The sequence below is a fragment of the Clytia hemisphaerica genome, unplaced genomic scaffold (assembly GCF_902728285.1).
Source record: "Clytia hemisphaerica strain Z4C2 unplaced genomic scaffold, Clytia hemisphaerica genome assembly, whole genome shotgun sequence".
Lineage (NCBI taxonomy): Eukaryota > Metazoa > Cnidaria > Hydrozoa > Leptothecata > Clytiidae > Clytia > Clytia hemisphaerica.
Window position 1 is genome coordinate 2,106,032 of NW_027104594.1, and position 25,352 is coordinate 2,131,383.

General features: G+C 36.7%; 3 protein-coding genes across 4 annotated transcripts in view; 2 read left to right on the forward strand and 1 right to left on the reverse strand.

Annotated features, from left to right (window-relative positions):
* The window catches only part of LOC136823884 (ATP-binding cassette sub-family C member 10-like), a 35,811-nt gene extending 32,354 nt beyond the window's left edge, over positions 1-3,457 (forward strand). For both annotated transcript variants that reach the window (XM_067080039.1, XM_067080040.1), the window contains exon 32: positions 982-3,457. In XM_067080039.1, the coding sequence (XP_066936140.1) occupies positions 982-1,129 (148 nt within the window). In that variant the 3' untranslated portion in view covers positions 1,130-3,457. The remainder of the gene's footprint in view (positions 1-981) is intronic.
* Positions 1-25,352, reverse strand: part of LOC136823927 (uncharacterized) — a 402,896-nt gene that overhangs the window by 261,009 nt on the left and 116,535 nt on the right. The gene's annotated exons all lie outside the window — the stretch shown is intronic.
* LOC136823942 (crystallin J1A-like) lies at positions 23,536-25,196 on the forward strand. The gene has a single exon (XM_067080100.1). The coding sequence runs from the start codon at positions 23,800-23,802 to the stop codon at positions 24,820-24,822; it is 1,023 nt and encodes a 340-aa protein (XP_066936201.1). The 5' UTR covers positions 23,536-23,799; the 3' UTR covers positions 24,823-25,196.

Consider the following 25,352-nt stretch of genomic DNA (forward strand, 5'->3'; position numbering starts at 1 on the left):
ATGGCGAAAATTTCGTTCCCGTTTGGAAAGATACCTTACCATTTTAGACCCACTAGGAAAATTGATTTTCATCTCATCACCATTTGAAATTCAATGTAAAAAATTGCAATTTATTAACCATCGCCATTAGATTTTTTGGACCTACCTCCGGGTGCCCCGGTGGAGGTCCTATGAATTAACCTCTGTCTGTTCGTCCGTTCGTTCGTTCGTTCGTCTGTTACCAGCTTTTCTGGAGATTGGCTCATTAGTTTTTTCTGATTTTTTGCACAAAGATGCAAAATGGCAATGGCCAAAATGTGACGGAGCCCGATTTTCGAAAAAAAATCATTTCCGGCCGAAAATGCCGGAAATATGCCGGAAAAACCGGTTTTTTGACTTTTTCTCGAACTTTCATTTTTAGTTTTTTCTGATTTTTTGCAGAAAGATGCGTATTCGCAATGCTCAAAAAATGGCCGAGTTTGATTTTTGAGAAACAAATTTTTCCGGTTGCCGGAAATCGCCGTTTTTGCAGATTTTCATTGGATTTTTTCCTTGTATTTCTATGTTTTTCACACAAAAACATTATTGATAACAATGCTCACCATCAAGCATGATTCAATTGTCAATAAAACTGATTTTGCGACCAGAACTTCCTATTTATTTTTTCCCTACAACCCTTCTCTCTCCCCCCATCAACAATCAATGATGAATTTATTGTGTTGTGCATTTTCGCTAAATGCTATATTTTCTGACTGATTTTTTTCATTTTTCTTTTTGCATTGCTATCAATGCTAACTAACTTTCATCATCAGGTAGGTCCATTCAGCATGTTGCTTGTTTAGCTTGGAACAATAGAATTTCTATCCTCATTGGGATTTCTAAAGACATTTTCTCATCCCCGCTGTGGGAAAAGTTCCGCTGAGGCTGTGAGACAGGGGTGTATTCTTATTTCGTATTCCTGATTGCTTTACTACTTGATCGTCTGACACTATTTTTATTTAGGATCGAGACGATTATGGATTGCGATCGTGTTCTAGTGATGGATAACGGCCATGTGGCTGAATTCGCTCCTCCTAAAGACCTACTGCAAGACCATGAATCGATGTTTTATTCACTGGTCAGTGAAACTATTGAACAGCAAACACATTGAGTTTTAATTTGAAACTGCGAAAATTTTCAATAGAACATTCACAAATCGATTTTTGAAACGATCAAAATGGAATAAATTTTTCGTCAGCAAAATCATATTCCCTACAATATGATAAGATTAAGAAAAACGTTTGGATTTGCCTCTCCCTAATTCAAGCTCCAACAGAAACAGCGAGAATCGAACTATAAGTATTTTATGAGGGTTACCCAATGATGTCTGCAAACAAACCCGGTATCTTGTAAATTTCGATTGTTGGAAACCATGGAAACCATGCCAGTGTCTTGACTTACTTGACTTATCTGCATACCTCTGTTTGAGACTTCGCCCACTTGTTGACCTTTTCGCGCCATCTGACTCTATCACGTGTTCAGTGTCCCTAATGACATCTTGCCATCTTTTCGCTGGTCTACCTTTCCTCCTTGTGCCTTGGAACTCACTTTTCATACACTTTTTTACAAGGATCTCCTCTGGTAATCTCGGAACATGGCCAAACTAGGACAGTCTTTTCTTGATGACTTTTGCTCTTCTCCGGAGTTGATATACACGCTTTTGTTTTTATAAGAATACACTTTATAAGAATGTCCAAGATGAAAATGGCCAAAAAATCAAGAATATGCTAAGAATATCACCATCATGGAATTTTGCTACTCAAGCGAAGAATGCCATTTTTAGAGCATTTTCAATTGTAAATTTTCAATAGACGATATCGGCTTTCCGAATTCTCCCCGAATGATTTCCCATGATGCATTGCGCAAAAAAATTCACGAAAAGTCAATATCGTCCGTGAATGTTTTGCGCAATGCATCATGGGTAATCATTCGGGGAGAATTTGGAAAGCCGATATAGTCTATTACCCCCAAGTAAGGCTCACTCCTTTCACAAAAATGCCATCTTATGCTTGAGACGTATGTACTAAATGTTAAATCTAGTCTGAATTAGGACCCTAACCTAAGAATATGCTGTAAGAATATTTTAGGATGATTTTCCTTAAAAAGTTCAGAATATCCATGATGAAATGGATTTACACCATTCTTATAAAAAAAAAAGCGTGTAGTGATACATGATCCTGAAGTCCAACTCCGAATATGGTGCGGATGCAGTTGTTTATTAAAAACTGACAGCTTTGACATGTTCGTCTAGTTTTATCAGGGTCCAACTTTTTGTACAGTAGATGGCGATAGTATAAATGAGCGCTTTGTACCATCGAATTTTCAAAGTGATAGCAACACCTCTCCTCGACCAGATATTCTGCTCTTTCAATTTCTGTTTTGATGGCCAAATTCTCTAAATTGTGTCAAATGTACTTTTAAAATCAATGAAGTGGTGGTAATGAAGGTCAAGGTTTCTCTCGCATAAATCTTCATACCATACCTCAAGCAGGCCTCCTGAAGTTGGTTTGTTGAGAGCTGTAGTTTCTCAAAGACGGGTGCTATAAAGGTGGTATCATCAGCATAGCGAACATCAATGCACAATTGATCATTGAAACTGGCTGACTCTTGTAGGGCTTGAAGTTCATCCATTTCAAACTCTACAGCAGTGTTGGGGATAGCAGCGTTTGTTGTCCCTCTGTCAGGCATGAAACCGTACTGTCTATCGCTTGTGACTTGTTCCGTCTTTGCTTGGACATGGTGCGGTAGGATGCGGTTTAAAACTTTCCCAGGAATTTAAAGAAGGGCGATAGCTCGGTAGTTGGCTGGGTTTTCTCTGTCTCCTTTTTTAAAAATTGGTGTAACAATCATTTTGGCAAAGTGGGTTGGAGTGTCTGTTGAGTTCAGGATTTTATCAAATATGATCTTTAACATATCAATAACTGTGTCTCCTGCTTTTAGCACCTCTGCTGTGTCGGATCCTTGGTTGTTTTTTTAGTGAAGTGATAGCTTTCGAGATGTATCATCTTTTGATATTGAAAAGTTATTCCAGTGTAATAAGAGAAAATACTGTAATAGTGGTTTCCGCATCATAATAAGACTTTGCTCGGACTTTAAAAGATCGAAGTAGCGTGAGTCATCTACTTAAAAATATATTTTCAAATAGTAAAATTCCAAATGGTTTCCATAAATATATTTTCACATTGTAAAATTCAAAAACCTTTCCAACTGATCAAGGAGCTTCAATCTGATGGAGAAGGAAATAAAATTTTAGTTCGGGTTTTTTTGTCATAATTTTGTATTTGCCTTATAGTAGTGAAAAAAAAAATTAATAAATTGTAAAAATTAAATTATTTAGTGCATTAGAAATAATTTTATAAGTATCGTTAACTTCACTATAGTTTTTGTGTTTTTGAACAATTATTTTTACTGATATAAATAAATATATTTCTCAAGGAAACTGTTACTGCATACACATGTTAGTTTGTATATATATTGTTATTACTTTACAAAACAACTGCAGAGGTTCATGTCTGAATCACAGACTTTCTACAAAACCACAGGTAGTATAGCTCCATAAGGGGGATGAATCCGTTAGTAGATGCCAGCAGCCTAAATAGGCTCATTGACTTCCACAAACAAGTTTATTGATTTGTTCAACTATCATATCAATTATCATGGGATGGTAAAAATCCTTCCAAGCAACAATTGTGTGGTTTCCTTGGAGTACCGGTGATTGAGGGATATCGTCGTCAAACACGATGTTTATCTGTTGCTCGATTTGAGAAAGAACTGGTAGTAGATCGATATTATTTTCCTCGTAACGATTCCTGTTAGTCATTAGATTGATTCTCACCTTATTTGATCTGCTTGGTATGTAATCATAAATCTCCCATGGCCGTCTTATATATTTTTGAGTTCGGCAACCTTTGACTTGTTTTTGAATCCAAAACTCATCTCGGTCGTACTGGAGAACATCTATTGCCTCAAATTTATCAATCTCTCTTCTTAAGATAGTGGAAAGGCCGATGTAATTGAGCAAATTACTGATACCCTCGTAGCTGAATACAAAGAAGATAGGAACACGATCATATCTGTCAACACATTTGATATTTTCATACTGAAGATTCGGGTTTTCCAAATCATCAAAGGTGTGTTTGAATGCCATCATTTGTGCCCACTTGGAATAAGCATAGGGTAAATACAAGAACTGTCTTTTTGGTAGTTTTTGTTGCATAGTGTTGCAAAGTGAACTAATTATGTCGCCAAAGATATTTCCCAGGCAACTAAAAAAAACCTTTTGATTCTCTATATTTTGTATCCGTACAAGTCTTTCAGCAATGTCCAAGGAGTTGTTATTTGATTGTGGATTATCACGATCTTGTTCATCATGGATATAAATTAACGTTCTTTGATTCATTTCGTAGTTTATAGTTAAATTCAAAGTTGCTTCTTCCAATTCATTTGCATCGACGATTTGCGACGCCATAACCAATGCATCATAATCAAAAAAAATTTGAATTTCGCTTTCATTTGAAAGTTGTATCCAGTCTTTTTTGAGTTTTGAGTACAACCAAATTTTGTTACATGAGCGTCTCGTCAATTGATTCATCAGTAAATCATACGAGTACCATATACGGTATGGATTAGTCAAAACCAGTAAACCAACGTCTAAGACAATAAAGATCTGTTTCTCGTACAAACAGTTTGTTGAACCATTGTGTGAGAAACATAATGCTGTGAGCATTAAGGTACTTAGAAGAGTTAGAAATGTCATCGTTAGTTAGACCAGGAACTAGAGTAGAGTCTATTCCTAGCTGAACTTTGTTTTTTTATGATTTTTGCGATGACGTGGCCTCCAGGCTAGTCAAGTAAAGGTTGTATTCTCTTCTGTTGTTTGATGTCCAATCTAGTCCTGATTCGCAAACCTCTTTAGTTAAACTTCATATCTATTAGAAGCCTTTTCGTCCAACCTTAGTAATGTTCTTCCCGTGAGTGAATAATAGCTAAAATTTGTTAATTTAAATGTTTTGTCGTTTGTAAACTAAATGTTGTCCTGACGCCAAAGCAAACAGCAAACTCATATATGCAAGTTGGTTCAAACAGTCTTTGATGAAAACATGCTTGAAAGGGGTGCGACTAAAATAACTTTTCCAAGATGGCTCCTTCGTAAAATTGGTATATAAAACTGAAAAATGTTATTTAAAAAGCAGGAAATTGTTTTTCTTCATTTTTCCATTAGATGATCGATGAATATTATTGATGAGTTTTATGAATACTGTAGTGATCAAATAGTAGGATGAAATTTGTAAAATCGGCCTTAAATGTTTCTTACATGTTTCTAATCAGCCTATTTTTTCATGCAAAGAAAAAAAAATTGTCTCGTTTGGAAGGTTCTTAAAAAACCGAATTAAAAAAATGTTATTTTCTCATTCTCAGTCTCAGCATGTTTTTAGATGTTTCTTAGTTTATTCTTAAAAGTGTGTTTCTTATGTGAGACCATCAAAAAACCGCAGTCGATATCAAAAAGTGTTAGACCCCCTTTTTGGATTATGATGACGTCATTTTTCAGTACAAAGAGAAATGGGGTAATTTTGAAAGTACGTCGATTAGACCCTAAAATTGTCCGAAATATCCCAAAATTATCATATTTTCATTTGACGTCATCGACTACTCACATTAGCTAGATTTACATTTCCAAACAATACTCAAAATATGGGCCTTGAAACGTACTACTTAAAAATGGTATGATTTATAGGATTTCGATGGTCAGATCCCGAGGTATTTTAAGTTTTGCTGACTCAGAAAAATATTGTTAATCTTTGTCTATAATTTCAGCCACACATCTCTTTCAAGGTAAAAAACTAATTGCACTCTTAGGTTCCAAATAAACGCCCCCCCCCCCCGCTTGTTAATTTTCCAACCCCCCCCCCCCCCCCTCCTTGTTAATTTTCCAGCCCCCCGGACCTTATTAGGACCCCCTGTTTATTAACTTTTAAGAATATTTTCAGCTGTCGCAAAGAGAAGGCCCCTTATTTTGCTCTAAATAGCCTGATTTTAGCCTATATTTACCATATTTCTCGGTTTCAGAAGTACAATTTCCAACCCCCCGGCAATTAGGTCCCCCCGTTTATTAAAATCTCGAAAATTTTCCAACCCCCCCCCCTCCCGTTTATTTGGAACCAAAGGTTAGAGTACCTGACTAGAAGAACTTGGAATCATTACACTCACACTACCACCAGCTCACACAATTATTTTCTAAATCCACGCTTTTTATCACTATCAGTTTTCAGCCAAAATTCCCAAATTAAGAAGAAAGTTTATGACACATTGTCGAGTTTTTACATTTGATAACCCTTGCCTTATTGATGTGCGTTTTATGGTTTTATGACTTTTGTATCACGTGAGTGACTTTCGAGGGTGTGAAAGAAAGGAACGTTATGTTTATGACACATACATGTTTTTTATAAGCATAACGCTTATAAGCATATGAAGGCTCAGATTTGCAGAATTCCTAAACATAACATAAGCATATAAGTCAGCCCGAAATATTTTTCCAGTTGTCATTTTTATCTGTTTAAAAAGGTTTGGTAGAGGTCAAGTAAAAAAAAAGACTTTCCACGGTTTCCTACTCCACTGCTCCCAAAATCTGAACAAATTTCTACAAAATTTCACTAAAAGCTCGGCTCAAGGTGAATCATAATTCATAAGCACATAAGCATATAATAAGCATAACATATGACTGGATGCTTTGAGAACTTAAGCATACACGAGCCTGACCAAGGGGCATACACTTGCTTATAAAAAAAAACATATACCCCGACATCAATTTTTAACTTCATCTTCCTTCTCCAATCAATTTTCAATTTTTCATCTTTCAAAAAAATCTTTTATCATTCGATTGGTGCCTCGGTTCACGGTTGGCGACTCGGGTTAGTTACGACATGCTACAAAGTATATAGCTCACAAGTAAATAGCTCACAAAATGACGTCAAAATGACGTTATCGATGATGTCATCAGCAATCAAAAAATCATCGAAATCGAAAAATTTTTAAATTAAGGTACCAAGGGTAAACATACCTTAAGGGAAGAAATTTTGATGGAAAGAAATTTAAATTTATCATTCGCCAAAATAAATTCTCGCCAAATTTAATTCTCTTTTAATTTAGTCTTTATTTCTCCTAAAAACCCTCGTTTTTCAGCTAAAATATTGAACAAAAATGGGTCGTTCGCCAAAATTAATTCTCGCCAAATTGCACCAAAAATAGGTTTGGAGTATGTCGTGTACATACATTTCGGACCGGACCTCTAAGCCCTTACCCTAATGAGTCAATTCGCCAATTTTGCTATTACACCCGCCGGGGAGCACTTTTCTCTACAGTTCTTTGTAGTCATGCAATACATACTTTTTTTCTTCTCTCTCTACCAAACGTTTGTTTTTAAATATTTCCCGTTTTCCAAAAGGGAAATATTTGTTAAACGGGCTTTCTTCAGGAGATTCAGATGTCAAAAGGCCTTCCATACGCCCTGACTGACGCCCGTTTTAGCGCCTAGAGAAATTAAATGCGATATCTCTTTTGTTACTACTTAGCGATAACTTCTCTTTTTGAGATGTGAGCGACCGTCTATCCCATGTCATCTCAAAAGTAAAGTTGAAACCAAGCTCTCTTCCTCCGACTTAAATTTTCTTATCAATAGAACATAGAAATGTTATTTTTCCACTCTTACCATAGTCTAGCAAGCTAGACGACTAATTTATACATAGTAGAAATAAAGCAAAAAGTAATGGAGGGAACAAATTTTAGTTTATACAAACTAATACTAGCAATTAGCTGTCGCTATGAATGCCCCGCTGATAGCAGAAATTAGCCCAGAGGAATTTAGCCATGAAGAGAGCAAGGGAATCATAATCAGACTGTAAATTGGTGAAATGAGTCTTCATAGAAAGTGCTCAATGTTACTAGAGCTGTTTAAAGTTAAGAAACACGAGCCGATGCGGTTAAAATTTCCTCAATAAGATCCATACATAACGAAAGTGTTAATCTACACTTTCTGATGCAAAGTGACCTGAATAAAACCATTACTGTACAGGTTTCGCAACATGTTAAGAACTAGAATGATATCAAAGTTGATTTTCTTCAATCACCAGATAAAAATATTTGGAAAACCCAAACATAAGAATGTGTACTGTGAAACTGAAAGTGCTTCCCTCCCATAAAGAAAACATAATGCAGATTAAAGGTGAATTCCAAAATGAAATTGAATGCATTCATTTGATTTGAAATTTAAAAAGTAAGTAACTTTGGACTGGTGGCATACTGTAGATATAATCTATTTGTATCAAAGGTTACTGAAAATTATCTGAAAAACTTTAACAATGTTTATACGTGTTTCTGCAAAAAGTTTTCAGTTAGCTTGAATAAAATTTCTTCATGGTTACTAAAGATATAAATTTGATACACGTTTTTTTTTTTTTATAAGGAACACGTTTATAAGGAACTCATGGCTGAAAATGGTTCAAAAAATAAGGAATTGTTAAGGAACTGCTCAGGCTGAGAATAAGTGAATTTGAAAATAATGTACCTTATTGGGACTAATTTGACCAAATTTTGATCTTTCAAGGGGCAAAAAGTTCAAAATTTCCTATGTAGTAAGGAACTTTGAGACTGAAATTCTCTGTAAAAATAAGGAACTCCAGGCTCAGAGCGAAGTTAAGGTTCCTTATAAAAAAAAAATGTGTAGTTGCTCTCAAAATTGGCAGTTGAATCAGATAATTTTAATAAAGGTATTAGTTTTCAGGGATTAAATTTGTCGGATTTCACAGCCTTTGTTCTTATTTACAAAAGACCATAAAATAAAATCCTAAGAAAATCTGAAAAGGGGCCTTCAGCAAAAATTGGTCACCATGAAAATATTAAAATAACATCTAATCCGCCACTGTACACAATTTTTTTCTATCGCTGTAATCCACTTCCACTTCCCTGGCAAGCAAGAAAGCGGAGATTCTTCAACGAAATGACTGTTATTTCAGACACCCTGTCCTGTTGTAACCACCGTCAACATGGTTAAAAACTTTTCACTTCACAGGTGGGTACAACATTGTGTTTGTATTTTATTGGACGTCTGGTTCTAAAAAGTCAAAAAGTTTGTTCAGTTTTGATTTGAGCAAAGTACGCTCCTACGTTTAACATCAACACGGTACAGTGTGCAGTGGTGGTATTAGTAGAGAGAGTGTTCAGTGTTCGAGTCTGTTCATAATATGTGACAAAACAATTCAAATTGAAATTACTCCAATAGTGTGTGTAATAATAAGCTTTTCTTAGAAGCTTGAAATGTTTTGTCCCAGTCTGGAATTCAGGTAACTAAGCTGAAAATCTTTGGCATACATAGACATCAAAGTACCGTTCTGGCACAGTGGCATAAACATCGTGCTTTATAAATTGTAGATACTTTTTCATACGCTTATGTATTTTGTACTGTACTGACGATGACGATAGTCGAAAAGCTTTTACAATAAATTGAACAAATTTTTGTTTTCTTGATTTTTATCGAACATTACTTTGCATGGCATTAATCATTCATCATGGCATAAACATCATTTTCAAAGTTTGCTAAAACTTCAATATTGGCGTAAAAAATTATTCACAAAATAGCATCAAATATATACTCCATAATCCATCGTTTTTTCGGCTTTTTTTCCACTTCTGTTTACATTTTTCTGCTCGCTGCTTCGCTGCTCCTCATGCTCAACCATTTTTTTGCTGTAACACTGTGCTTCAAATGTCCACGAGAATTAATCAGTTCCATGTTAGTCATAGTATATTCTCATTGGCATGTCTCACTCACTAAATCTTCTGTAAGAAACTCAATGTTGGTATCATCAGTTTTTAGCACGTTTTGGCGCAAGGATTACTCTTTGAAAAATTACTTTCGGCGCATGCAATATCCATATATAGGGTACTGGGTTCAGTAGGGTTTCGGTAGAGCAGCGTATAAAATTGTCCAGACACTGTCAGACTGTGTGTGTAAAACACACTGTCATTCATTGTACATTGATTGAAGATGTCATCCATTTCTGACGACAATCGTATAAGGTTTGATCCAATATCAGTAGTTTGATAGTTATTCATTCAGTAGCAAACAATGTCCCTCAACTAAATCCAGTTTTAGTTTTGAGCAACTACGTTAAAAAGATATTAACCAAGCAAAAATCTTGTGAGCTGTTTGTTGTTAGTGAAACCTTTAAACTGTGTAGACTGGCAGTGCAAACGGGTGCAAACGGGACTTTCGATTTCTCGCTTTCACAAGTGCTCTGTGTAAAATGCACGAAAGTTAAAAAAATATCACGAAAAAAATCTGAAGAAACAACATGAACATGAATCTGAATCATGAATATTTTTCTGGCGAGCAAGTCCGCTACGTGAAGCAACAAAAGCCCCTGCGGGGCAATTATCCCGTAACAATAATCGTATTATCATATAACGCCTATACTACTGTATTACACGCATTATAAACGACTCCAGTCTACTCTTACCAAGGGACTACCAAGTCCGTGCTCTTATGACTTTTATCGATTTGCAACTCGCACTTTTCGATTTGCAACTCGTAAAAAGCGTAAAAAGTAACTCGTAACCGCGCATATGATATGAAAAATCCTCGTCGAACGTCGAACCCTAGACTAGTAAACTAGTCAGTTATTACTTATAATAAAACTGTCAATCAAATAATGTAAACACTAATTAAATATTCAGCGCGCGTGAGAGAAAAGGAAAATAACCGACTAGAAGCTTCTTCCAACGCCTGTTTTTCTTCACCTAAATTCGTAAGGAGAGACATACAGATTTCTGTATGTCTGACCCGTGCGGGATTGCATTTATTTTTCTTTCTGTTTATTGTATTTTTGGAAATGCTCATTTATTTATATGTTCCCATGTTTAATGCTACTATGAAATATCATTTAGTCAAAAAAGTTGGATGGATTCTCAAAAACCTAAAAAAAGTTTTAAAATTAAACAACGTTTTTAAAGGGAAGAAGCTTCTAGTCGTTGAAATTCAGAAAAGACACGCAACCTCACCTCTTCGATTCTTTTTATTTGGAGCTTGAATTTTTTGTATTTGGGTCTGTTTTCAACGACTAGTTTACTAGTCTAGTCGAACCCGTGTAGTTGAACAACAAATTAAATTTGTCTCGATTAACTGACATTCATATCAGAACTTTCTAATCATCAAGTCAAATTCTCGCGCGGCTTAGGAATGGTCGTGGCTTCTTCACAAAGACGAAAGACAGATCTGGACTTATTTCGTACTTTCCAGTCTCTTGTTCGTAGTTTTTCTGACTTTCTGCTTGGTTAATTTCTATGTTTTCTAACCTACTGAATGACTTACCGACAGATCGCCACCGGTGGGATTCGAACGAGTGTGATTAATTACGTGCGTCCCGTGCCCTCGTGCCCTCGTGGATCGTGCCTTCGTGCCTTGTGCGTCCCGTGCCCTCGTGCCTTTGTGCCCTCGTGGGTAGTTCGTGGGTCCTGAAAAAAGTTACGTGGGTCCTGAAAAAAATTACGTGGGTCCTGAAAAAATTACGTGGGTCCTGAAAAAAATTACGTGGGTCCTAAAAAAAAATTGCGTGGGTCCTGAAGATTTGATTTTATGGGTCCGGAAATTGATTTCGTGGGTCCAGAAAATGATTTCGTGGGTTCAGTAGTCACGTGTGCGGAATCTTTTTTGGAGAATTTGTTGGGATAAATTTGAGAGTTTAATCGGATATTGTTCTCCTTAAAGCTATACTTTGAGACAACATACGATCTCGCCAAAATGAAAACACCATTTTCGAATACAAATTTCCAAAAATAATTGACATTGAATATGAAAAATTTTTATACTAGGGAAACATGGCACTATCAGACTGTCTTTGTGCAAAATTTCAAGTTGTATTTCAGTGTGATTCTTGAAATATGAGAGGATTTCTAATGCCAAACTTCAATTAAAATATTAAAAAATCCCTGCCTATTTCAGAAAGTTCTTATAATTAATACTATATCCGTAAGCTTATAATAAAAACCTGAATAGTTCGGTTAAATAACCCGAAAATAAATTTTCTGCATCTGTTGACATAACAGATAAATTTAAGGGCTCTGACCATAGCGAGCCTAATCGTTTGTGTTTACAAGATTTTGTAAAAAGTTCTCGACAAATTTATACAAAGCCTCCCCCTTCGTGGCATCGACTTTTCGCACCTCAACTTTAACCAAATTTTCTATAATAATTCTGGGATGCCAAGTATATGTTTTTCGGACCCACGAACTGTACCCACGAGATTTTCTTTCGGACCCACGAACTACCCACGAGATTTTTTTGGACCCACGAACTACCCAAGTAATTTTTTCGGGACCCACGAACCACCCACGTAATTTTTTTTGGACCCACGAACTACCCACGTAATTTTTTTCGGGACCCACGAACTACCCACGTATTTTTTTTCGGACCCACGTAATTTTTTTCGGGACCCACGAGGGCACGAAGGCACGAGGGCACGGGACGCACGAGGCACGAAGGCACGACCCACGAGGGCACGAGGGCACGGGAACACGTAATCAATCACACTCGATTCGAACCCACTAAATGCAAAGTTCCGATGTTTTGAAACCCATTGCCTTATCCACTGCGCCTCGGATTCATGCCAGGATAGAGCTTCTGACGGCTATTTATATTGTACAAACTGCAGACCAGACTGTATTAAGAGAAAATCACAAAAAAGTGCTTGTTTCGAGCTCCAACCCTAACCCTAACTGATAATAACCCAATTCCTAACCAATCTGATACGCAACCACACCCAAACCACACCCATACCCAACCCTACCAGGTCGCCTGCAGGTCCTGACACTATTCCCGCATACCAGATCCGAAAAATAGATACATGTCTTTCGTCTTTATGAAGAAGCCTTCACCCTTAGGAATGGAAAATGGCGGTAAGATTTTTTTCGAAAAACCAGAGCAAGAACACAGGTACCTAGTCAGCACCTGTCTCACCAACCCAACTCTTTGTATTTGTGGCTTCTGCTTTCACAGCGCTTTAACATTTTCTTGAGGCTGTTGATGCAAAAATAGGTGGCTGAGTGAGATTATTTCTGATATCTGAAAACCCGGGGGGGGGGGGGGTACTAGGGCAAGATGGGTTACGGGGCACCAAAATAGAAAAATCAGTCCCTCGTAGGGTGCCTATTTTCAGAAAATTTGGGGAAAAAGTAGAAAATTTGAGAAAATTTTGGAATTTCAGTCCCATTCAGGGTCACTTTTTTTGCAAATTTCGAGTCCCACGTAGGGTCCAATTTTCGAACCTCCTCAGCGGGGCATCCCCGTCGGTCGGCAAGGGTAGTACCCCCCCGGGTCTGAAAAATATGCAAAACCACCCATGGCCATGCCCATGCCCAGTCCCCAGACGATCTCAATCGAACGGAATCAACAATCGAACCAGTCGAACCAAATCGAACGCAAAAAGTTCTGGTAATATTTGATTGGTTCGATTGCTGTTCAACTGGCTCGATTGTCGTTGGACTGCATTCAATTGTCTTCCTTAAAATACAACTAACCAGTCAGGCCAGGGGATGTCAATCGAAAAATTCGATTACCAAATCAATCGAACTTAATCGAAGCGCAATCGAATGATTGATTTTCGATTAGCCGAATTGATCGAACGCCAATCGAATTTCACATCTTTTTGTTGATTGGATTCGATTACTGTTCGTTTGGTGTTCGATTGACGTTCGATTAGTTTCGATTAGCTTCGATTGCATATACTTTTCGATTGATTCGATTAGTCCAGACGATGTCAAAGCGAACGGAATCCAACGAAAATTCCAATCGAATCAATCGAACGCAACCGAACGCAATTGAATGATTGCGATTCGATTGCAGAACGCAATCGAATATCAATCGAACGTATAAAATTCTGGGTAAAATTCGACTGATTCGATTGATGTTCGATTACGTTTGATTGATATTCGATCACGTTCGATTGATATTCGATTACATTCGATTGATGTTCGATTGATGTTCTTTCAATTTCGAGCGCCTCTTATTAGGGAGGTTAAGTATCGATACGATAGATAAATCAACGCAACGAACGGGCAGTAAGCATGTGGGCCTGCATGATCTGCATTTTCTAGAATCCAGGCTAAAATGATTCATATAATCTCATTTAACTCTTCAAATGTTGAACAAGAATCAATGTTAATCAACAGAATCAATTAGTCGAACCAGTCGAATGCATAAGCCAACCGAACGTAGTCAAATCAATCGAATCAATCGAATACATTAGTCAATCGAACGCAATCGAATCAATCAAATCAATCGAATCCAGGCAGTAATCGAACGCAATGGAATCAATCGAGAAAATTGCGGTAATATTCGATTGGCATTCGATTGCGTTCGGCAATCGAATTTCAATCATTCAATTGCGTTCGATTGCGTTCAATTGATTTGGCGTTCGATTCGTTCGATTAACATCGTCTGGATTAGTTTAATGTTCGATCAATTCGATTTGTGTTCGATCAATTCGATTTATGTTCGATTGGCATTCGATTGGCATTCGATTAATTTGATTTATGTTCGATTGGCATTCGATTAATTCGATTTATGTTCGATTGGCATTCGATTGATTCCATTTATGTTCGATTGGCATTCGATTTCTCTCTGAATGAAAAAAATTTCCTAGAAATCTTGAATTTTCCGACCCTTAGAGAGACTGAATTTTTGTGATTTTAGATTCGATTGCGATCGACAATCGAATTTCAATTGGTCGATTGCATTCGATTTGGTTCGACTGGTTCGATCGTCGATTCCGTTCGATTGAGATCGTCTGGTCATGCCATGCAAAAAAAGGATTCATAGAAAACTTACATGCATAATTAACATTACATTCAACATTTTAAAGTGCAATTTTGTAGAAGAAAGACAACTTACTTCTTACTTCTTCGTGATACTTCGTTTTTGATTTTGTACTTTATGGTACTCATCCAATTTGTGGAATCCGATGATTGACCATTACTGATATACTGTTGGAATCAGCTCTCCTGAAATTGAAATGATTAGGAAGCAGTGGTTCGTCTGGCAGTGTATTGAGGAATTAGTCAAGATGTTGTTTAAAAGTTTGTTTGGTACATTTTGTAAGGTTTTGAAGGGATTTTGGCAGAGCGTTACAAAGTCTTGGTCCTTCCTGTGAGACAATCCCTCCAAATATGTTTGACATTATATTAACAGCTTTTAAATTACATTTTCTACCCAGTCTCTGAACGGTATGTGTAGGAATGAAGCCGCCTGCATCATCGCTGTAATTGAAGTTTGGAGTGATATCTTCTAGTATGCACCATGTGTAGATTATTCTGTACCTTTCTCTTCTTTCAAGACTGTATATTTTCAGTTGACTCAACTTTTCCCAATAATTCAACTGGTTCAACGAGGAAATCCCATTCAAAAATGATTTTTGCAGCAGCTCCAATTGTTGGATGAGGCATCGCTTTGACGGAGACCATAGTTTGGAATCCATGAGCTGATGGCTTTGACTTTACTTTGCTGATTTGATTTTGGATGTGTTGACTGTAGCTCATATCCACATCCAAAGTGACTCCAAGGTCTTTGACTTGGTTTTTGGTTTCAATTTGGTCCTGGGTATCAGAATAATAAACTGAATTTGGTTTCAGCTCTTCATTTTTCCCATAACACATATATTTCGAATTTCAGTCCATTGAGTTGCATGTTAATTGATCTCTGACCATTTGTATACCGTAAGATTGGGTAACTTGCATCAGTGGAGGCTAACATGCATAGCCCTCAAATGAATGACCTGGCTGGTCATTAAAATACAACTACGCAGCTCCACTCGCGCATTTTTACTCTACCATTTTTGTTTTGATTTAACTTTGTATTTTAATGACCAGCCAGGTCTTTCATTTGAGGGCTATGCATGTTAGCCTCCACTGATGCAAGTTACCCAATCTCACGGTACTCTATCGAGGTCACTTTGAAGAAGCTGAACATCATCTTGACTGGACACTTCTTTCAGTAGTCTTGTATCGTCCGCAAATGAGGACAGCACTGTATGATAAATATCTTCATCAATATCCTGAATCATCACAAGAAACAGGAGGGGACCCAGTACGGAGCCTTGGGGCACCCCAGATAAAACATCTGCACTTTTGGAAAGCCTTGTGTTAACTGAGACTCTCTGTGTTGACTGAGACTCTCTGTGTTCTCTTTGTTAGGAACGATTTAATCCAACAGAGAAGTTTTCCACAAATTTTCCATTTCTTTCAAGTTTATGCAGAAATATTGAGTGGTCAACCGGATCGAATGCTTTACTGAAGTCAAGGTAGATAACATCTACGTTGTCGCCATTTTCCATATGAGGAATCAATCGTTCAGTGTGGGCAGGTAATTGGCTAAGGCAGGATCTTCCTGACCTAAATCCGTGCTGGTTAGTATTATATAGGTTGTTTCTTTCCAGGTGGTCTTGCATATTTTTTCTTACAATCTTTTCAACAATTTTCAGTGAGGCTGGAACTTCGATTTTTGAGGATTACGATTTTACCAGCTTTTTAGCGATTTGTGCCTTGCTAACCCAAATCTCGCAACCTCTTTACCTTTAAGGAAGATCGAAATTAGAGTTTTTCAGCATTCCGAAAAAAACGCAAAGCAAAAATTTTTTTATCTTCACAGGATCGATTCTCAACAACAAAATACATCTTTTGGTCTTTGGGTTTGTTTCTGACGCTTTTCCTTCAAAGAATATCAATCACTTTCCTTTTCCCCTCAAGCGTGCGAGAAAAAAATGATTAGCTCACATTCTCGCGCGGGCGAATAAAGATGAGGCGGCAATCTTGCACTGAGGGTGCTACTTAGTTTCCGCCCTTTTTTGCGCCCACAATAGAATGATCCAAATACGGGGGTATTCCAAATGATAAAAGATGTCGTTTTGTAAGTGTTTATTTTCTAAAAGATACAAATAGTATATTGAATATTATTAACTTATTTATTTAAGTATTTTTGAGCCCAAATTTAAATATCTGGTTAAATAAAAAACAAATGATAGCAGTTCCGTTTTTCCTCAAACCCCCGGGAAAAGTTTTTTTGCCGACTTAGCTATTTTACAAATTTCAGAAAAGAACTCCCATAGGAATTCCGATACATAACCCGATTGGTTCATTTCGGAACGGCTTCAAGAAAGTCATAATGGCAGATGATTTTAAAAGTTTCTGAGGAAATGTGTGGAATTTATCGATGTTGATGGCTTGTTGATTCTTTAAAGAAAAAAGATAACAGGTATAGCTTTTTCTAATCCTGGAATATCGAGGTTCCAGCTACACTGATTTTGGTTACATGTGAGTCTCTAGGAGTCTCTTAACCCCTAGTGTAATCTTGTAGAGGAAAGATTAAATTTGCTTTTTTTGAAAACTAGAAATAATCAAATTTGCTCATCTCTTAGAACAAGCACTTCAAAAAACCATAACATAGCATCAGCCCGGGTTTAGGTCCCAGGCAAAAATCAGGTCCCCCTGAGTTTTAAGTCCCCCCAAAGATATATGAATTTTTTGTTAGCCCCCAGGATTTTTGAACCTAGACGCTTTCAAAAAATTGATCCAGTGAAAAAGGGTTTTCCAATGTAAATTGCGTTCAGTTCTAAGTTTAAGATAAAATATTTTGCACACTTTCAATAGAAATATTGCGCCCCAGGCGAAGTAACTAGGGGTTACACGTTTCCGATAGAGCTACTGAATTATGTTTTACCCTCGTTACAATAAAGACTTACTTTACTTGCCTAAAGTATAATAATGCAAAGAGGACCTATAATTTTTTATTTATTCATAGAATTATATTTCACAGGTCTATCGACCTCTACGAAATAATTTTAGATTTATGAAATATTGTCTAATTCTTCATTTGTCGTCCAGTCGTCAGAAGATATGGACAGAGAAGATGTTGTTTTGGTCTTTGTCCTAGGTTTTTGAACTAGGCGAAGGTTTGTTCTAGGGCTTCCTCTTACATGCCAAACGAAATCATCATTTTTTGAATTCATTTTTTTTGCCTTTTGGCACATATATTTAAAATTTTTACTTTCGTTGATGGTGAAGTCGTCTGTGATGCTAAAGCCACCAATTTCATTGAATCGTTTCAGCTTATGCAGATTTTGCATTATCCGTTCTTTTTCCTCTATACTTTTTAAGATCAACTTGATTGGACACCAATGTAGCCCTTTTCTGTTTTGTCCAATGCGATGATGGTGGGACGGTTTGATATCTTGGACGCCAATGTTACCTAGTATACCTTCAATATCTATTTTGTCTTGTTCCTGTTGTTCCTCTTTGTTATCTACCTCTAATTCCACCATTCCATGTATAATAATATTTCGTTCTCTTGATTCGATGTCTCTTTCTTCATTCTTGTTTTCTTGTTGGTGTTCTCTCACTGCTGATTTGAAATTATCCTTGTGTTTCTTAGTTATTTCAGCGTATGTTTTTTCTGATGTTTTTTCTATGTAATTCGTCGTTTGCTTTATTTCTTCTTTTATAATCTGCTTGGTTTTTGTTCCAAAGTCAGCCATCTTATTGGTTAAGATGTTTTCGATATCGTTCTTAAGGCTGCGGTTCTTGGCTAGCTGGTTTTTGAGCTTTTTAATAACGTCGTCCTTCTTCTCAATCTCCCTCTGCATCATATGATACGAGTTCTCACCTATTTTACTCATTAGAGATCGTGTTATCTGCACCCAATTTTGACATAGATATTGTTCGTTATAAGTGTTGGCAAAAATTTGCAGCTGATAAAGCGGTAATTGTGTGCACTCGTAGTGTACCATGCGGTGGCATTTTCGGCATTTTAAACGGTTTTGGTCATTGCCATCTGAGCAGGAGGTGAGAGTGCATGTTTGGTTTTGTTTAGCTTCTTCAAATGGTTGTTTTTCTTGCTTTTTTGCGGTTTTTCGTTCATGTTTTTAATTTTGCTAAATTTCAACCATTTTTGAAGAACTACACAAAATGCGTGTTGACTAACTGACGTCAAATAAAAACTGAATTTATAATACATGCTTAATATTATACCATTTGAGGAGACTAAGAGTAAGACGTTTCCGGTAAAGCTAACAAATTTCGTTTTACCCTCTTGCTGAGATTTCTAGTGAATGGAGAAGATTTCAAGGTTATTCAATTTTATGACATAGCATGTGATTTTCAAACTCAGGGTGTACCACCAATGACTTTAACTTGGGACTATCTAAGAAAACATGGGACAGCAATTCGGCCTCCATCTCACAGTCAGGAGTAATACCTTAAACAAGGCTTATACCTTGTTTAGGATGTACCTTAAACAAGGTACATGTATATACCTTGTTTAAGGTAGGGGTACCTTGTTCAAGGTATTTTCTAAGATTTCTTGAAAAAACATCAATTTTAAATGTGTTATAGAAAAAAGGACATGTTGAATTTTAGCACATAGGAAAGAGGAGTCTTTGATTGACCAAGTAGTGAGAAAATTATCAAATTCTACAGACGGAATCTTTTTTATCTTTGATTTAGGTTTGGTACCATAAATTCAGGGGACGAAAACACACAAAGCAAAGAAGAATAGTTAAATAAATAATACCTTAAACAAGGTGTTTAAGGTATACTCCTGACTGTAGGGTACCATTCAGGCCATATTTTAAAAAATAAGGGAAGCGTCCGGTAAGATAGAAAAGGGCACTTATGTTTACCTGTTCACTTAGGTTAGAGTCACCCGAAGCGCCCCCATTTTTGCATAAAGCTCTTTCTACACCCTTTAAAAAAGCCGATGTAGACTAGACTTTATAAGGTTGTTTTAAAATTGAAGATTGTGATCAATTCCGGCTGTGGAATTTTCTAAAAATCACCATGGGAATTCAGTTTTTCGTGCTCTTTCTGATGGTATAGACGAGAGAGTGCCCTTTTTCCTAGTTTGGGAAATATTCCCACTACTTCCTGGAAGTATCAAACAATAGAAATTTGGAATTCTTACTTGAACAAGGTATACGCCTTGTTTAAGGTATTACTCCTGACTGTTTCACCTAACCTCCAAAGTCATTTGATTAACATAAACATAATCATAGATTGCAAATAATGTAAATATGCTACACTCACCAGGTAGGCTTTCACTCTGCAAAGGAAATCTTCACAACGAAAAGTACGTTCTTCTGCAGAAAACTGTGAGTTCTGTATTGGACATGGTAACTTCAATTGCCCATTGTGGCATGGTGAATAAAGTTTGATTGATAAACCTGGTTGAAGTATCAAAACAAACTTGTTGATGTTGTCAAAGAGATTCAACAGTAGGTTAACAGTTCAGAAATTAATAATTCCATGTTCCGTTCACTTGTTCCAAGTTAGAGCCGTTACTTTGGCCATTTTACATCCATTTTATTTTAAGAAATAAATCCCACCCCAAAATAGCCATTCTACATGCATTGCAAAAAAACATGCAGACGTTTTCTTTTTTAATGGCTCAATTTTTCTGTTTGCTTTTTTGCAAAAACCCCATATTGTGCTAAAATCTTGAAAAAAGGCTTAAAACCCACACTTTAAATCCTGTAAAATCTGGGTATAGGAGTTTTAGTCTAATCCAACAAAGCATCTTATAATTATCATCATCATTTTCAAGGTACCCAGTGGCGTAGCCAGGATTTTCAAGGGGTGTCGCAAATTTCAATTTTCAAATGGGCGGTTAGAGGGCGGTTGTTAATTTCATCAGGGCGGTGTTAAAATATAACGCCCAAATACTTCCAAACAACCGGGGGACGTTATGGGCTGCAGATCCCAATACCTGTGAACCCCAAACACAGGCCACGTTGCACGTGGTTAACCGGCAACTCACCATTAAACGAGTTTACCATTTGTTGAATGGGTGGCAGAGCCACACATCGGATCGAAAATATTCAAAGAGTGAGTGTCTCGTTCGTAATAATAGCTTGTTGTTTCTAAAAGAATGATATTGCCCTTTGGGAAATTCCTTTTGTCCTAGGGAAATTCCCGGATAAACAAACTCTCCGTCTTACAGTTTATGCGCTCCTTTTGTAAAATATAAAATGAAATTCTATTGTAAAGTGTGCCGATGGAGAGTGAAGAAAAAATTTGTTCATTTTTTTCAAAAAGTTATGTTATGTTCGTGTTATATAGAAAAGTCAACAAGAGAAAAATTCGTTTCTTGAGTGATAATTTTGTGATTTGACATAAAAGTATTTTGTATGATTTTTACAAAGCTCATCATAAAAATAACCTTCAACAAAATAAATTAAAATTACTTTAGACTAGCAGGCTAAAATACCGTATACAAAACAATGTAATCAATCCCCCCCCCCAAAAAAAAACATTTTCTTGAGTCTTGAGTCTTGATCTCGTATAGCTGTCACTGAAAATAAGCACCGACAATTTTATCTTCTTCGAAAACGAAAGATGTCATTGTCTGTAAAATCGAGCATAAAGTCTCAAATTCATAAAACAACAAGAAACCACAACCAGTCAAAAACCAAGAACTGTCTATCATCTATCCATTACAGTATAATACAATATCATGTCATGCAATCCAATCAGAATACAGAACTACAGCATAGGATCTGTACAAGTACTCTCTCTTATATATTGCCACATACGATAGTCAATGTTCAATCACAAATCTTTACTTTATTATTTGCCATTCTGGAAACAAGCAACTTTTGCTGTCTTTACGACGAATAGCATTCTTTTTTCTTCATCAGTACAATTCTTCCCAAAAACAAGAGAAGCACTATCAGGTCGGGATCAGGTCTTGAAAACTTTTTTCTGATACAGTATTCCAAATATATCTCTCGGCTCTCTCATGGTAATAGTCTCACATCATAATATAATCAATATAATCGAAGAAAGATCTTGCATTCAATGAGTACCCTCCTCTTCTACTCGTTTTCTGATAAAATAATTATAATTTACGGTCACCGACGAGACCTCTTTTGTTCTGCTAACAATTTAACAAAGAGGATAACAATAAATATTAAAGTCGGTAGCCGTGTCATTGTTTTTGTGCAGACGATGAAGGCCAAAGTGAAGAAAAATTTCTTATTTTACGGTCCCGGAGCTGTCTTCATTTCTACCGAGCTCTACTAAGCTAAGGAATCGCAATACTGAATTTTGATTCGGTGCCGTAAATTTATTAAAATCTAAATATCCCCGCCAATTTAAAACATCGCCGCCAATTGAAAACCGCCCATTGAAGGCGACGTGATTTTCTAAAAAAGCCGCACGCCGCGCGTGTCCGTACGAGCGCTAGTCGCCGCGCGTCGTCCTCTTACCAGCGCTTTTTATTTCTTGTCTTTCAAAAACTTTTGTTTGTCAAAAAAGGGTGTCGCTGAGTCTTCAGGAGCGACACCCTAGTGACGCCACTGGTACCTCTGGATATGGAGAACAAAAAAATTAGGAATAAGTTTATTTGACCCCTGAAACCCAATATAATAAAACAAGCAAAATCCAAATTAAAAATTTTTTTCAACTAAACAAAAATTTTTTTTTTGGACCTACCTCCGGGTGCCCCGCTGGAGGTCCTATGAATTAACCTCTGTCTGTTCGTTCGTTCGTTCGTTCGTTCGTTCGTTCGTTCGTTCGTTCGTTCGTTCGTTCGTTCGTTCGTTCGTTCGTTCGTTCGTTCGTTCGTTCGTTCGTTCGTTCGTTCGTTCGTTCGTTCGTTCGTTCGTTCGTTCGTCTGTTACCAGCTTTTCTCGAGATTGGCTCATTAGTTTTTTCTGATTTTTTGCACAAAGATGCAAAATGGCAATGGCCAAAATGTGACGGAGCCCGATTTTCGAAAAAAAATCATTTCCGGCCGAAAATGCCGGAAATATGCCGGAAAAACCAGTTTTTTGGCATTTCCTCAAGATTTCATCATTAGTTTTTTCTGATTTTTTGCACAAAGATACGTATTAGCAATGCCCAAAACTTGGCCGAGTCCGATTTTTGAGAAAAAATTTTTTCCGGCCGGAAATGCTGGAAATATGCCGGAAATCGCCGTTTTTCTGGATTTTCATTGGACTTTTTCCATATAATTGGTTGTTTTTTTCATTCAAAAACATTATTAATAGCAATGCCCACCATCAAGCATGTTTCAATTTTCAATAAAATAGATTTTTGAAGCCGGAACTTTCTAAAAATCGCCGGAACAGCCGATTTTCGCCGGAAAAACGGTATTTCTTGAATTTCTTGAGCTGTACTTTATATTCTTTCATGAAATTTTGCACAATGATGCAAAATGTCAATACCTAAATTGTGACGGAGCCCGATTTTCGAAAAACATCTTTTTCCGGCCGAAAATGCCGGAAATATGCCGGAAAAACTGGTTTTTTGGCATTTTCTCGAGATTTTATCATTAGTTTTTTCTGATTTTTTGCTCAAAGATGCGTGTTAACAATGCCCAAATCATGGCCGAGTCCGATTTTTCAGAAAATGTTTTTTCCAGCCAAAAAAGCCGGAAATTTCCGTTTTTGCAGATTTGCAGATTTTTTCGTTTCATGTCTTTGTTTTTTTCAAACAAAAACATCATTTATAAGAATGTCCACGATTAAGCATGGTTCAATTTTCAATGAAACTGATTTTGGTACAGGAACTTTCTAAAAATCGCCAGAACAGCCGAGAATTGCTGGATTCCATGAATTTCTCGAGTTGTTCTCGTATTATTCTGCATTTTCATACTATTGTTCTCATTTTTCAATTGTCTTATTACATCAATCTTCAGGTAGGTCCATTCAGCATGTAGCTTGTTTTACAGTTGTTGACTTAATAATGGCAAACACAGTTGAAAATTTAATTACAAAGATAAAAAGTTTACCTGTAAAAACTCAGCGGGGTATTTCAGCCATCATAGGCGCAACAGTTGCAGATGCAGCCACAAGACCATTACATTGGGTTTACAAACAACCAACCTTAGACGCCACCATCAGTGAGTCAACCACACCTGAATTTTGGCCCGAAAGCAAAAGCCCTTTCTACACTTTGCCACTAGGTGCAACAAGCAATTATAATGATGTTGCTGTTTCCTCTCTAACCTCCCTATATGAGAATGGTGGTGAGCTGAATATGAAACATCTTTGTGAGACCTTCAAGAAGGATTTTGGACCGGGAACCATTTATGAAGAAGCATTAACACGTAGACCTACTGATCGATCAAAGTTACCGATGGAAGGGCATTGGCTGCATAAAGGAGTCATTTTGTTTCTCGAGAATTATGCAACAAGAGGAGAAATTAAGAATCTGGGTGACTCTACTCATAATGAATCTGATGGGTTTTGTGCAGCTCTTCCAATCATCGTCAAACATGCTGGCAGTGATGATATGTGGGAACAGGCTTCAAAAGCAGCAATGTTGTTGAATACCAACCCTAAGATTCTCAATATGTTTGAGGCAGGAGCTCTTCTGATCAGCAACCATATTTTAGGTGAAGAAGAAGCATTTAGTAAGGTCACAAATGTTGTCAAAGACAAATTACCTGATGTTTATGAGTTAATGGTTGAAGTAGAGGAAGCTAAATCCATGCCATTTATTACAACAGTTGCTCAATTTGGAAAGGCTTGTTATCTACCAGGGTCTTTTCAAGGTGCGCTATTAGCAATGCAGCAAACATCATCCTTTGTTGATGCAGTTCGATTGAATATACGTGCCGGTGGTTGTAACTGTAGCCGATCAAATCTCATTGGTGCTTGCTATGGTGCTAAATATGGTATTGATGGCATACCAATTGATTGGTTAAAGAAAGTTAAAAATATTGAGAATACCATGGAGAAAGCTATACAACTTTTGAATGCTTAAAAAATTATATTGCACCAGCTAGAAACATACCCTAGTAGTAGTAATAAATTAATGAAAGTCATAAAATAGCCCATTATTCATTTTCTTTTTCTCTGTATAACTCAGTTATTTATTTTCAGCGTGATTTTTTAGTCTTTTAGTCCTTTCAGATTTTTTCTTTTCTACGTATTTATATTCCCACGTACATCACTAAATATTTCCTGTACTTATTTATTTAATGTATTATTGTGTAACTTTTTTTGACTAGTTTGTGTGGCCTGATTTGTCTGTGGTTTATCAATCATAATACCCTATTCAATTTATGATATACCTGTACCGTATTGTACTGTATAGCAAAGGTTTGATACTTAAAAGCAAAATAAATAATCAATTTCTTCAAACAAAACATTTTAACTTGCAAATGCTTTAATTAATCGAAATCAAAGATTGCTTTTAGGATTAATAACCAGTACGTAATTTCTTTCTTTTGTATTTGATTCAAAATTTCTAGAATAAACGTATTTTCACATTGAATACACTTTTTCAAAACT

Coding starts and splice junctions, on each gene's coding strand:
- LOC136823942 (XM_067080100.1), top strand. CDS start 23,800: ATGGCAAACACAGTTGAAAATTTAATTACAAAGATAAAAAGTTTACCT.